Source organism: Gracilinanus agilis, chromosome 6 (assembly GCF_016433145.1).
Source record: "Gracilinanus agilis isolate LMUSP501 chromosome 6, AgileGrace, whole genome shotgun sequence".
In the NCBI taxonomy this organism is placed as follows: Eukaryota; Metazoa; Chordata; class Mammalia; order Didelphimorphia; family Didelphidae; genus Gracilinanus; species Gracilinanus agilis.
This window is the reverse complement of record NC_058135.1, coordinates 161,526,498-161,541,547: the sequence shown is the minus strand read 5'-3', so window position 1 is coordinate 161,541,547 and position 15,050 is coordinate 161,526,498. Positions and strand designations below refer to the sequence as shown.

Genomic DNA, 15,050 nt, shown 5'->3' with positions numbered 1-15,050 from the left:
GCCATAAATCAGTTCTGAGAAAAGAGAGAACACCTCTGGTCTTGCCTTGCCTGAGCTCCTGGCAGGGTTGATTGGCAGAGCATTCCTGCTATGGTTGCTCAAGATTAGGCCAGTTGCCTGGAGGAAGTTGATTGAAAGTAGAACTGGTTGCATTCCTGGGTTGGCAGGCCATTGCCATCAAGCATCCTCTCCCATGTCCTACCCTCCAACTTGATCCAGAGAAACAGAGCATGGTCTAAAATGGGTACCCAAGAACAGCCCCAGCAGTGGCCAGGCCATCTTCCAGCTTCACCACGTATACCATACTCACTACCTATTCTCCCCAATAGCAGAGAGACCACTGCGATCCAAGGTACACCTGCCCATTCTTGCTGTCTGTTAGAAGTGCTGGTGTATCTGTTCCATCCAGCTCATCTTGTATACCCCAACACCACAGAAGGGAAACGTCTCCTTGTCTTTGCAAAGCACTCGCTGGGTTTCCCATTCTACTTATTATCCTGAAGTTGTGATGAGATCAAAAGAGCATGGCACAGGTGCAGCTGGGTAGCTCAGTGGATTGAGAGCCAGGCCTAGAGATGGGAGGTCCTAGGTTCAAAGCCCGCCTCAGACACTTCCCAGCTGTGTGACCCTGGGCAAGTCACTTGACCCCCATGGCCCACCCTTACCACTCTTCCACCTAGGAGCAATGCACAGAAGTTAAGGGTTTAAAAAAAAAAAAAGAGCCTGGCACTGGGGATCAGCAGACTTGGCTCCTAGCCCCAGTGTGGCTGCTGTCTTGTTGTCTGACATGACTTGGAGAAGTCAATGTATTTCTCTAGGCTACAATTTCTGCAGTTTCTCTAAAATGATATGGTTGGATTAGATGATTATTATAACTTTCATTTCTTATGATTCCTAAAATATTATCTCGTGTATACTAACCTTTGGTGTTTTTCTAGAATAACTATAATTTTAATCCTTTTTAGTGTATTTCTGTTGTTGTTGATAAAAATTTTGAAGAACCCTCTCTCTTCTCTGTAAAGACCCAGAGTAAAAGGTCAAGAGGGCGATCTCTGGTTCTTTAGGAGTAGTGTTCTTTTGGGGCAAAAACAAATATGGGAATCAAGTGGGTATGGAGGGGATGGCATCTGTGCCATCCTTGATGAAGGCACGGACACAGCAAATTATCAAAGCATTTGATGTTCTCTATTAAATTAGATGTGGGGAAACTGATGGCATTAGGAATAGAGTGCTGGCCCCGAAGTTGGGAAGAGGTCAAATTTAGCCTTAAGACACTTGCTGTGTGAGCCTGGACAAATCACTTAACCACTAACCACCTTGGTTTCCTCAACTATAGAATGGGGATAATAATAGTACCTACCCTGTATGATTGTTGTAAGGATCAAATGAGATAATATTTCTAAAATGTACTTAGCACAGTGCTTGGCACATAGTAGGTGCTATATAAATGCATATTCCCTTCCCTGCCCCTTTTACCAATGATCTAAAATGATTGTTTGGACATGGGGCTTGAGAATATTTTTATCTGTAATGACGGCTTAGCTTTTACACTCTCCTATCTTATCAAACCAGGCTTTGGTCGAGAATGGAGTCTTTTGGCTCCACAGTTTCACTGAAGAATTTGGTGGCCATTAAAACAAAAAAAAATATTTCTTCTTTCTAGAGAAAGTAGATCTAAGCTTCATACACTCAGTTGTAACTGGATTGAATCCCAAGATGTTCCTAGCCCAGCGATAGACTTTATACAATGAAATATTTCATTCCCAAACTTAATTATTTTGGGGTGTGACCACCACGTACAAAGAATGGAATGTATTTTCTTGTTCAAAGCCTTTCCAGTAATTTGTTGAGATGGATAATGCTTTGGACCACCTGGCTCGCAATTTAAAGGTTAATTCTTGACTGTTCCCAAGATAGGGATATAGGCTGCACCTGTGATTTTGTTGGTATAAGGAACTCCCAGGTGAAGAAACTCCTTCTACCAAATACAGGTAGGTACATGTTTTTCAGTTTACAGTTTTAGAGAATTAGCTTGCCTCCAGTCAAACAGCTAATATGTATCAGAGGCAGGATTTGAATCCAGATCTTACTGAGATCATATTTCTAATTCTCTCCTCAGCTACCTCTCTTTAAAGTTCAGGTATAAGTCTAAATAATAGACCATTAAATCAAATGTGTTTGGTTGTTTAAAAAAAAAACCACAACTCTTATCTTCTGTCTATGAATTAATTCTAAGATAGAACAGTAAGTAAGGGCTAGGCAGAGTTAAGTGACTTGTCCAGGGTCACATAGTGAAGAAGTGTCTGAGACCACATTTGAAAACAGCTCTTCTGGACTTCAGGCCTGGCATTCTATCCACTGTGCTACCTAGCTGCCCTGAAATGTGTCTTCCATCAGACATGACCAACATTTCCCCCTCATTTTCAGGTGCTTTTGTGTGACCTTCCATTTACTACCATCAGTAAGTATTTGCATAATTACCTTGTGGTTCCTGTAGAGAGTACTTAGACACTTCCACCATCATTTTCTCTAAATCTAAAAACTCATTTTGTGGTTTAGAGCAAAACTCTGATACTACAATTTGCCTAATTTGTAAGCATCCAACTCACATCCCCTTGCGTTCTTCTGTTCTTTCCATCCTTTCTTTCCTGGAGAGCGATGCACCATTTGTCATTGTTTGATGAGAGCCAAAAAGTGAATCAGTCCTCCCAGTTTTTTATATTTCGGAAAGCTCATGATTTTACATCCAGTTGGACTGAAGCACTTCAGACTCAGGAATGTCTATGCCTTGACTTTCTAAAATTTGTTTGGCCGTCTGTCTCATACATTTAATGTGGAGTTTTTTCTCAGTTCTCAGAATTTTTAACTTTGTGTGATATCAGACGCTATTGACCACACCATCTTCCTGTCCAGGAAAATCCTTTCCTAACATCCATAACATTCTTTCTCCTGATCCTCTCCTTGCCTATCCTCCCCATTTTCCCCCTTATCCCTTGATTCCTTTGCACTTGCTAAGTGGTAGTAACTATCAAGAGTCTACTAGGTCTCCCTCTCTTCTCTTCTGACATTGTTTCCTTTGATGACTTTGTCTCTTCCCAGAAAGGTTTAATGGCAACTTCAATGCAATGGATCACACTCCAAATTTCTCCTTTGAGATCTGGGCCTTAGTCTCTATCTAGGTCAAAGAATCATAGATTTAAAGAAGGTATTTTGGATTGATGAAAGTTAGTCTTAAATGTTCATGAATAAGACCAGACCCCTGTACCATAAAGGAGGAACGTTATCATCCACATGAAGCCCCAAATAGAATGCATTTCAATGATGTTTTGGTTGGGGGGGAGCTCTGTCCCACTCTCATTTCCTATAAAAAGAGGAAGAGTAGAACTCCTAAGGTACATGGTTTGTAAAGGTATCAATCAATAGCAATAATGATTGTTAAAATAATTAATATTTTATAGTTCTTCTAAAGTTTGCAAAGCACTTTGCATATTTCATCTCATTTGATCCTCACATCAACTCCATAAGCTAGGCGCTAATGTTATCACTATTTTATAGATGAGGAGAATGCCTGAGAGAGGTTAAATAACTTACCTAGGGTCACACAGCTAGTATCTGAGGCAGGATTAGAAATCAGGTGTTCCTGACTCCAAGTCTGATGTTATTCTTTTCATAGCAAAATTGATGAAATATGTAAAGAACATTTTAATTTCTCTTACAAGGAAAAAGGAAGTCATAGTTTGGGGAATCCAGTGGGAACCAGGAATCTTTTTGTTTTCTTTCCTACTATTTTTTTTTAACATTTATTAATATTCATTTTTAACATGGTTACATGATTCATGCTCCACCTTTCCCCTTCAACCCCCCCCCCCACACCCCCCCACCCTTGGCCGATGCGCGTTTCCACTAGTTTTGTCATGTGTCCTTGAACAAGACCAATTTCCAAATTGTTGGTAGTTGCATTGGTGTGGTACTTTCGAGTCTACACCCTCAGTCATGTCCACCCCGACCCATGCGTTCAAGCAGTTGTTTTTCTTATATGTTTCCTCTCCTGCAGACCTTCCTCTGAATGTGGGTGGCGTCTTTACCATAAATCCCTCAGAATTGTCCTGGGTCATTGTATTGCTGCTGGTTCAGAGGTCCATTACATTCAATTTTACCACAGTATATCAGTCTCTATGTACAGTGTTCTTCTGGCTCTGCTCCTTTCGCTCTGCATCAGTTCCCGGAGGTCTCTCCAGTTCGCCTGGAACTTCTCCAGTTTATTATTCCTTTTAGCACAATAGTATTCCATCACCCGCATATACCACAGTTTGTCTTTCCTACTATTTGACCACAGGAACAATCAATATGAAGGAATTTTTATCCCAGACACCAATATGGAGGAACATTTTTCTCCTCAAATTTATTGACTCATTTTACCTCTTCTGTGAGAGACGGTATGATATAACACATAGGGCATCCGGCCTTGGGAGTCAGGTAGATCTGGCTTTAAATGCTGCCTCTTACACACATTGGCTACGCGACTAGGAACATGTCATTTAATTCCTCATGGCGCCCATGCAATTCTGACTAAAAATCATAGATGAGTTGTGATCTCCATCAGCAGAGGAAGTTTCTCCATGCCAAGAGTTCCCCTGCACCAATGAAATCGCAACTCTGGACCAAAAACAAAAAATGACTACAGCAGCCTCCCATTCAGAAGCTTTGCTTTGGTGGGTAATGCCAAATTGACTCCACTGGGTAAAGCATCTGGTCCCCAGGTGTGTTCTCAAGGAACTGTTCCAAGTGAGTCATGCATTTTTTTTAAAGGCAGGTGGAACAAGTCCTTTGGTTTTGCTTGACAAGGTCATAGTCAATAGGAGTTTTATGTGAACTGTGGGATGATTTAAGGAGTTAGCTGTGTGTATGGGTGCTATGCTGGGCGCCTAGTCCTCTTGATGGCTAAATACTAAAACAAGAAAGTCCCTGCCCTCAGTGAGCTTTTATTCTTATGGGAGGGGCAACATACATAGGGACTGGTAGCCAGGGAAGGAAATTTGGGAGTGGAGAGTCACAGGGAGAATGAATTACTGTGTAGGGCATTTGCTTGACATGTCTTTATAGAAACAAGAATAGTATTATTTAATTACGATACCCAAAGCAAGAGGGGGAAAGTGTGGGTGGTGGAAGGGAAATGGGGAAGTATGGCAGCAGGGAAGGTAAAAAGATGGCCAATGGGCAACTGGACAAAATGTGAAGGATGTTCTTTTTAAAAATGGGGAGGTGAGTTTGCACTTACCAACTTGCCCATCAGGACAGCTCAGCCCCACAATAGGTGTTCCAAAGTTGAGTGGATTTCACTAAATCCCCTAGGTCTTGTTCATGTAAACTCTCTTGTCTAACTGTATCTCTCCTTTCCAGTACTTATACATTTTATATTTTCTCAAGTGTAGCTGTTACTTTTATTCTATAAAATCTATAGCCTGTCACTGTAACCTAGTAAGTTTTTTTAGAATGTTGTGATCTTCCAGCATTAGTCTTCCCTCCATGCTTCCGGGCATCTGTAATCTGATAAGTAAACCACCTGTATCTTCCCCTAAGTAATGACTTACTAGCAATAAGGCTAGGGGCAGATCTCAGGAGCACTCCACTAGAGATTTCTCTCTGACTGGGCCAAAAGGCCTGAATTGAAATTCCCCTTCCTTCTTCTGCTCAAACAAGCAAGGAAAGCAAAGATTTGGTGACAAAGAATGCCCTTCCTGACCTGTGATGCTCTGCCTAGCTTTCTCCTCTCCTCATTCCAAATGTACATCTCCACTCCTAACTAGAGGGCTAGACTCGTGGTGGAAAGCATTCTGGCTTTTAGTCCGGGTTTTGCTTTTCATCGTGTGGCATTTGGCCAGTTGCTGAACCTGTATACACACGTCTCTTCTCTTTGCCACCTGGGATCATAAACTTTGCCTTCTGTATCTCACAGGGTTGCTATGAGGCTAAGACATGTGAAAGGGCTTTGGAAATATTGGATGCTCTATAAATGCCAGGTGGTTTGGATATTCATTCTGTCCTTATCCATGGCTCTGTCACTCTCCTGTTTTCTTCAGAGGGCATGCCAGGGCTCAGCCCTGTGCAGAGACAGATGGTCTGAATAGCACTAATGGAGTTGCACAGGGAAACATGCCAGATCTGAGATTCTATTCAATTTAAACCCCAGTGCTCTGTACATTTGTTTATGGATGAATTCCTTGAAGGCATACAAGCTAAAAGCATGCCAAGCATGCTTAATAGGGTCTTGTAAACATTTGTATTCTGCTTAAATGTGAATGTTTTGTATTTTAGATTTTTTTTAGTCTAAATAACTGGAAACATGGTCTGAGCATGCTAAGTAGTGGGTCAGAGGTGTTTGCTGGGGGCTTTGTAAACTCCGGGCCATATAACAGGATTCCTGATATGTGGGGCTCTTATATAGACTGTGTTGCCTGTGGACCAGAAAATCTAGAGGCTGAAATGTCCTTTGATCAGCACATTAGTGATAGATCCAGATCCCCAAAGACTCCTTGAAACACCTAGGTAGAAAGATGCATCCACTATATCCATCCCAAATTGATTGAACTAGCTAGCAGAACCAACTAGTTAAAGAGGCTTCCTGATTCTGAGAAAGTTCTTAGAAATGTCTTAAGGGTCAAAGAAATGGGGTGTTAATAACTATAGTTCTTTGTCGATTACTTCCAAGTCCTGGTTCTTGCAAAGTGTGTTCTCTCACCCACAACACTGTTCTGGGACCCTCAGTTCACTTCTCTTGTCCCCCAGATTATAAAACTGAGCACTAAGGCAGGGACAGAAGATCTTAATTCCTCCACAAGCTCCAGGCTATTAAAAAGGATAGGTCAGGGTGAAGAATTTCACTTTGAAAATGTGAAAAAATACCCTTTTGGATAATTCCAGTCTGTTCCTTGAGTTTCATAACCATGTGTACATAATTGTCCCATTAAAAATCCACACAACATGGCCTCAGACACTTTGTAGCTGTGTGACCCTGGGCAAGTCACTTAACTCCTCTTTACCTCTTTACCTTTACCCGTCTTCTGCCTTGGAACTGATACTTAGTGTTGATTCTAAGACTGAAGGTAAGAGTTTAAAAAAAAGAAAAGTCTGTACAACGCTACAAGACTCTGATGTGTTTCCAACAAAAAGTTATGATTTTATTAAGAATTTCATTTCAGGAAAAAATAAGTTTATTTTACTTAGCTAAATAAAATCTAATCCATGCATTTAAATAAAATTAATTCCGGACTACTCTCATTTTCCTTTTAGTTGTTTTTTGGACTGCAAAGGGCTTTCTGGACTCTTCCCACCTAACTGGGCTTTGTCCAAGTTAATGCAGCCAGTGTTCCGAAAGCTGCTTCATAATCTCAGTGCCTTGAGAATATTTAACTGTATCCACTTCGTTGAACTGGACATAAGGAAAATTAATTTGGAAAGCAGATTTGGAAAGCTTGGAAACCTCCTCAGCTCTTTCCTTTCGACAGAGGCAATGGTAGGAGGCCACTGCTGTCATGAGGTATGAGTAAAAAGGAACCTGCAAGCAGTGACACACTGTTAGAATGATTTGTTCATGACTGATGGAATACTAGCCCACCTATGGTATTACTTTCGCAGCTAAGCCATCTGTTAGATTTACGTTGTGCAGAGAAGTCATATGACTTCTGTTCTAGTCTGATTATGTACATTTAAAAAATAAAACGTCACGTTAAATAGCAGAATGGCTAACGTTTGAATATAAAACTATACTGCAAAACAAAAATAACTCGACAAAAGCCAGGAGAGGAATAACGGACAGTCTTCATGGTGTGGATGGAGAAGGTGGCGGCCTCCTACTCATCTTCCTTAGTCTCTGACAGAGCCACATTTGGAGGGGAGCCCTTCAGATTGCCGCCACTGAGCCAGGCGCTGCTTGAACCATTTCTGCAGAGAAATGCACAAAACTACAGTTATCCTAAAGAAACAGAGAATAATTTAGATGTCCTTTTTTTTTTTTAAAAAAGGGATGACTATAGGTCTGGATATGGCAAGAGTGGGAATAAAAGTGTCCATGGTATTAATTCCTTTTTCTAACTACCAAAACATTTGAGATCTGCTCTTCACAGCCAGTTAGGTGGAACAGTGAATTGAGCTTGGGGCTTGGAATCAGGAAGACTCATCTTCCTGAGTTCAAATCCAGTCTTAGACACTTAATAGCTGTGTGATCTTGGGCAAAGCACTTGAGCCTGTTTGCCTCAGTTTCCTCATTTGTGAAATGTGTTGGAGAAGGAAATGGCAAACCACTCCAGAATCTTTGCCAAGAAAATCTCAAATGGGTTAATGAAAAGTCAGGCACAATGAAAAATGACTGAACAGTATATTAGAGCTAAGTGACTCCTTGAAAAAGAGATCATTGAGGAATGGAATCTTTGTGAACTGGACCAAAACGATTTATGATTCAGCAAATGTGGAAAAGAGGCAAAGGGAGGTTGTTTATAAAGGAACAGCAGAGAAAACACTGAGTTCGTCTACAACACATAAATTGGAGTGAAGAGCCTGAGGGAGAACCTATATTCTAATCACTGGTAAGGCCTCACTTTCCTTACTTGTAAAATAAAGATGGACTTGCTGGTCTCTAACAACCTTTTCAGGCTCTAACATTCTATGATTCTCAGGGACTTAAGAGCAAAAACAAGAAGACTCAGAAAGGAAAGACCGGAAGAAGGGAACCTGAATCCCAGGGCCAAGAAAAATTAGGTCAGAGGTTGAGTGGCCAGAATCAGGTGAAGGGCTAGTCAGAGATTTCCTGTGGGCAGAGTCCAAGGGGGACAGAGATGAGGTGGCAGCTCAGGTGGACACCATGACAACATTTTTAACCTGAAGCCCACAGAAAGTTGGGAGTGGAGCTGGGTCCCAGATAGGAAACAAACAAATTTGGAATTCTCTAAGAATCTAGCTAAGAGAAGTAGGTGGGAGCCTGGGATAGGAGCAAGGGAGCCCAGTATGAACAAGGACCCTTTAGGGGTAGAGAAGAGCCCTGGGAATGGGATAGACCAGGGAAAATAAGAAATGCCTGGAAAGAATTAGTGAATGCTATAATCCTGTGCCAATGGATGATATAATAGTTCCTGTTTTATATAGTGCTTTTAGAATTATAAAGTGCTTTACACACAAATGATACCATTTAATCCTCATAGCAACCCTGTTAAGTAGGTGCTAGCATAATCTCAGTTTTACAAATGGGAAAACTAAGGATCAGAGAGGAAGAGTGAGGTGGTGTCACAGAGTTCATAGGTGCTCCAGGCAGAATCCAAACCCAAATCTTCCTGACCCCAACAGCTCATCCACTAATCATCCTTCGACTTGTAGGATATGACCCTTTTTTTTTTAACCTCTACCTTCCCTCTTAGAATTAATACTGTATATTAGTTCCAAGGCAGAAGAGTGGTAAGGTTCTTGGACTAGTCAATGGTGGTGAGTGACTTGCCCAGCTTCACTTAGCTAGGAAATGTCTGAGGCTAAATTTGAACCCAGGATCTCTTGTCTCCAGGCCTGGCTCTCAATCCATTGACCTACCAAGCTGCCCCAGATATGAAACTTTTACCAGAAATTTGCTCTAACTAGTTTGTATCCAGAAATTCTCACACAATGTGGTAAAGGAACAGCAGAGAAAATACTGAGTTAGTCTACAACACATAAATTGGAGTGAAGAGCCTGAGGGAGAACCTATATTCTAGTCACTGGTGAGGCCTCACTTTCCTTACCTGTAAAATAAAGATGGACTTGCTGGTCTCTAACAACCTTTTCAGGCTCAGCTGACTATGAGCTGATTGTGTGGGGTAGACTATAATGGACAAAATGAGGCAATAATGTAGGCAAAAAGGCACATGAACTCGGGGCCCTGGCCTCTATCTCTGAAGTGGCTTGCCTCTTGGATTTTCAGATTTAAAAATAATTCTAAACAAGAAGTGCACAGATCGAACAGGCAGGAATGGGCTGCTATCTGCAGTCACTTGGGGTAGGGAGTAGATCTGGAGTCCAGTGAAGAACAGGGAAGTGAACCACGGCAAGAGACTCTGGTCTTCTGCTTTGGATTGCTCTTTCAAGCTGCCCATTTAATCCATTTCATTCAATGAACGTTTATTAGATGTCTATGGTCCACGCGTGACCCATTGGGATAGGTCTGAGGGAGGTACAAAGATAGATTAACAGAGGTGAGTCACTAACCTGTCCACTGAAAGGGAAAGGCTCTTACTGAGACATTTCCCAGTACTTTTCCCAATTCAACCAGGTTTTCCATTATCCAAGCCAATCCATAGTATATTTTCCTTCAAGAACATTGGGATGCCTTTCTTAAATTATAACACCAAATATTAAGGTCTCTTCTGGCTGGTTCTATACCCTAGTATGTCCAGTTTCCTCGAAATAGTATTTTCCCCCCATGGGTTGGGGGAAGAGTTGTTTTTGTTTTTTTTTTTTTAATAGTTCTTTAATAGGTAAAACCCAGTGGCTTCCTCTTGGTGAATGAGAGGTTGGAGGCCCAACCCTAGAGACAGGAGGTCTTGAGTTTCAATCTGGCCTCAGATACTTCCTAGCTATGTGAGCCTGGGCAAGTCTCTTAACCCCCATTGCCTAGTCCTTACCGCTCTTCTGTCTTGGAACCATACATAATATTGATTTTAAGGTGGAAGGTAAAGGGTTTTTAAAAAAATAGGTAAAGCCTAATTACATCAGACCTCAAGTAACTACAGCTGAATAAAGTGACAAAGCTTTACAGATAAAGAATTGTACCTTGACACATACATGGACTATTAAGTATTTGGGGCTGGAGGAATTTTTTTTTTCATACCATGACCCACTTTAATATAGTCGAGGTTTAATTAATCTTCATGTAGAGAGCCATCATCTAGTCTGTTAACCCCATTTGAGCAGATTCTAATCAGCTGGCATTAACTGGTAGCAACTTCAGCATGGGCCAGAGTTGTGATTCCAGGAGCTGGCCATTGACCATCAAAAAAAAAATTACAGAATATTTCTATTTGAATACCTAAACTGTTAATTTGGTTTATCTTGCAATCAAGTGAGTCTGAAATTTAGTAAATGGGCTGTAGTACCTCACAACTCTGCCCCCAGTAGAGCACCCTGTGTGTTTCCTTTTCACCCTCCCCAAGACAGATTCCTATCATAACTCTCTTAAAATGATCCTGATTGTGGTTCCTGGCCTTCCCAGGCTAATCTGCATTCCATCATCCCCTGGGCGAGGAAATCTATCACTTGACTGCTTGTAAATTAACATCCCCATTACCCTTAGCCATTGATGGGGATTGATTTACTCTGAGGAAGAGAATTCGACTATAACCAGGAGGGAGCGATGAAGAACATTAGTTCTGTCTTTTTCAGCTAACATCTTACCTCTCAGTAGCTAACGTCTTTTTCTTTCCAAAAAAGAGCTTTGTTTTTCAGCTCTCGAACTGATGAAACTTCCAAATTCACTGAGTTCTGGGACTTGGCCCAAAAGTATTGAGAGGGGTTTAAATAAAAAATACTGGGCCCTTCTCTAAAGGACAATGACAGCTACATTGGATTTGAGTTGGTAATAATAGAAAGACCAGCTCTTTTCCACATCCCAAAGGTCTGCTGAGAATTTATTTCCCAGTTCTTTCTCCCCATGCCTACTTGAAAAGAAAAGATTGGGTTACTAGGTTTGGGATTTGGTGAAAACTCAAAAGGTTTTTAACCCAAATGTTCTTGTTATTGTTGCTGGGTATGTGTGTCGAATGGAGGGGTGGGTGCCATCTGGACTTAGAATTTATAGGAATTTCCCAGAGGGAAAATTTCCCCCACAGATGCTGATAGGCAACTCCTCTTAATTTGTAGATGCAAGAGCTGCCTGGGAGTAATGAAAAGTTAACTGACACACAGCTGCTTTATCCTGGAGAGAGGGGACTCTGCCACACCGCCCTGTAGATATCTAAGCAAAATGTCTTAACAAAAACCCTCAGACAAGAGGCAGTCTCCAAATTCATCCTGAAAACAAAGCCTTTCCTATTTTGGTGATGACAAAATGGTTCTGCTTTCTCACAGTGAAATAAGGACTTCATTTTTTGCCCTGGGGAATTAGATGGAAATAATATTCCTAATTATATAGCGAGGACCACTGAATTTTTATGTAAAGACTATTCTGCAAGATTCCTTTCAAACCTTTTCTTTCTCCTCATCTCCTGTCATGGTTCCTTGCCTTTCCCTTCACCCTGACACCCCTATCAGCAGTTGGAGAAAGCATCTCACAGAGATAGCTCATGGGAACACAAAGTCCTTTTTTTGCCCCCATTGAAGTAGGACTTCTATCCCTTCATGATGACATAGTTTGGGGCTGCTCTGCAAGAGAGGAAATAGCCCAGAGAATAGAGAAGAGAAGGAATAAGAATTCTACAATTCTTTAGGGCACTTCTCAACCTTTTTATATCATGAATCCTTTCGGCAGTTTGGTGAAAACTATGGATCCTTTCTCCAAGTAATATGTGTTTGTTTTGTTTTGTTTTGAACACAATGTTTGTTTATTAAAAAATCCAATTCAAAAAAAAAGAAAAAATTCATTTCCATAGCTCTTTGAACATGTTATAATATACTTTCAAATGAATATATAGTATGAATGAAATCTACAGTTACAAAAGGGAATCAATTAGATCAAAATATAGTTATTAAACTTCTTTTTAAGTGCATAGTTTCTAGGGTAAGAGCCCCCACTCTAGTGCTGATGACCCAGTCAAAACTCACTGTTATGTTCTCTGGATAGGAGAGGACTGGGGAAGTATGGAGGCTCTGGTCCTGCTGTGTTTAAGCTGAATAAGCAGCTGCCAATATGGTTTTATTTGTAGACCCCCAAATATTTACTCTGTGCTTAAGGGCAGGCCATTAGCTTGTCCGTCACCTTAGCACTGTTTCCGGAACCTACTTGTTTTAAAATTCAAGTAAATAGGTGGAAGGAGGTAACTCATGAAATCATTATCACCAAAAACACATGAGCCTGAATTAGTTTGTCAGACTAACCAGCTGTTATCTCTGACAATACTTCCTGAGGAAATGGGCTCTACTACAGAAACATCTGTATGTATTAACAGCCATTCAGAACTGTCTCAGACTGGCTATCTTGCTAGGAGGGCTAATTCATTAAAGACCCTGGACTTTATAATCTTTTTCCACCCTGAAAAGGGGCTCTTCTCCATGTATGTGGGACAGAAAATGAAACAGAGGAGTGTGGCGTGGGGACAAAAGCACTGGATTTGAGTTAGAAAATCTGGGATTGACTTTCAAGTCTACCACTGAATCCCTGAAAGACAATGGACAAACATTCCTAACACTCTCATCTTTGGGGCCCCAAGTTTACTCATCTGTGAAATGGGATGGTGGTGGCATAGATCACTGAGGTCTCCCTGCTAAAACCCTGGATGGAATGTGTTAAATATAATGTCGGGAAAACCTGAGTTCAAAATCTTCCTTAAGCAATTCCTAACCATATGATTCTGGGGACACTTAATCTCTCTGACTCAGTTTCCCCAACTTTAAAATGGGGATACTAAGAGCACCTACCTCCTCCCCCCACCCCCCTGTTCTTGTGAAGACCAAATTGGTTAACATATGTGAAGTGCTATTATTCCAGGAGGGCAGCTGTGGACAGTTACCTTAGGCAGATGCTGCCCTGAGCTTCCTTATTAGCCTGTGCTAGAAAAGAGAGCAACCAGGCAAGGGGGAGAGTCATTGACTGGCTCCTTGTGCCCACTATTCTGTGGCAGCAGGAGATGGAAGTTCTTCAAGAAGGTAACAGGAGGGGAGTCTGTCCAGAATGTTGGTCTTGGAGGAAGCCAAAGACCAAAGTGTTTTGCTCTGCTTACCCCAGTGATAGCTAATATTTGCACAGTATTTGAAGGTTTAAGAAGCACTTGACAAGTATTATCTCATCTGAGCCTCATGCCAATCCTGTGAGCTAGTATCAGTATCGTCATCATCCCTAAGAACTTGCTCTGTGACCCAGAAATATAATGTCGTTAGTAGCCTGTGAGCCCTTTCTGGGACTGGATCCCTTGAATCCCTTCATAGTCCAGCCCTCGCACTGTAATCTGAAAAAGGTAAAGGGAACCCCCAGGACAATACAGTTTCCCTAGACCAATGGAACTAGTGTTTCAGATTTGGGGGCAGGGGAGGGCCACGCCCCAGGAAGTGGAACAATCTTTCCAGCAGCTACATACAATGTAGTAGTGTATGAGTGACACACAGTTACTTCATAGTACATTTTCACAAACCCAGAGTTCATCGGGAACACAGCAGAGTATAGGAAACTGGAGGAGGGCCACAAAGAGGTGGGATAGATTGAATCTGACATGGGGACACACAAATACAGAGCTTAAATATCTGTAAAATGCTCCTGTGCATACATTAGGTCATAAAGGAATTCTGGTTTAGCTGTAGGCTGGGGCAAGGAGACCCTGACATACTTTGCAAATCTTACATTCTATGTCTCTATAAATCAGCTTCCTAGGACAGCTGGGGGGGAAAAATCATGCTCATGACCTCCTCCTCTTCTCATTTCATTGTTTTTAACCCTTACCTTCTATCTTAGAATCAATACTGTGTGTTGGTTCCAAGGCAGAAAGAGCGGTAAGGACTAGTTATTGGGGGTTAAGTGACTTGTCCAGGGTCACACAGCTAGGAAGTATCTGAGGCTAGATTTGAACCCAGGACCTCCTGTCTCCAGGCATAGCCACAATCCACTGACCCACCTCTCATTTCATTTTAACCACCAATTTTAAGCATGACTTAAGAAATGTTTAATTTATGTAGACACTAAATGATGGCTCTAGTCCAACTATCAATAATATGGAATTAGGTCTTGATCAACGATACATGTAAAACCCAGTGGAATTGTGCATTGGCTAAAGGGGAATGGGGGGGATTGTGGGAGAGGGAAAGAACATGAAATATGTAACTAGGGGAAAATATTCAAAATAAAAATTAAAAAAAATGTTTAATTCATTTTTTAAAAAAGCTTGGATTGC

At 41.4% G+C, this 15,050-nt stretch overlaps 1 protein-coding gene across 2 annotated transcripts in view; it reads right to left on the bottom strand.

Annotated features, from left to right (window-relative positions):
* Nucleotides 1–7,167: 7,167 nt before the first annotated feature.
* HOPX (HOP homeobox) overlaps nt 7,168–15,050 on the bottom strand; it is a 42,134-nt gene continuing 34,251 nt past the window's right edge. For both annotated transcript variants that reach the window (XM_044680314.1, XM_044680315.1), the window contains one exon: nt 7,168–7,941. In XM_044680314.1, the coding sequence (XP_044536249.1) occupies nt 7,864–7,941 (78 nt within the window). In that variant the 3' untranslated portion in view covers nt 7,168–7,863. The remainder of the gene's footprint in view (nt 7,942–15,050) is intronic.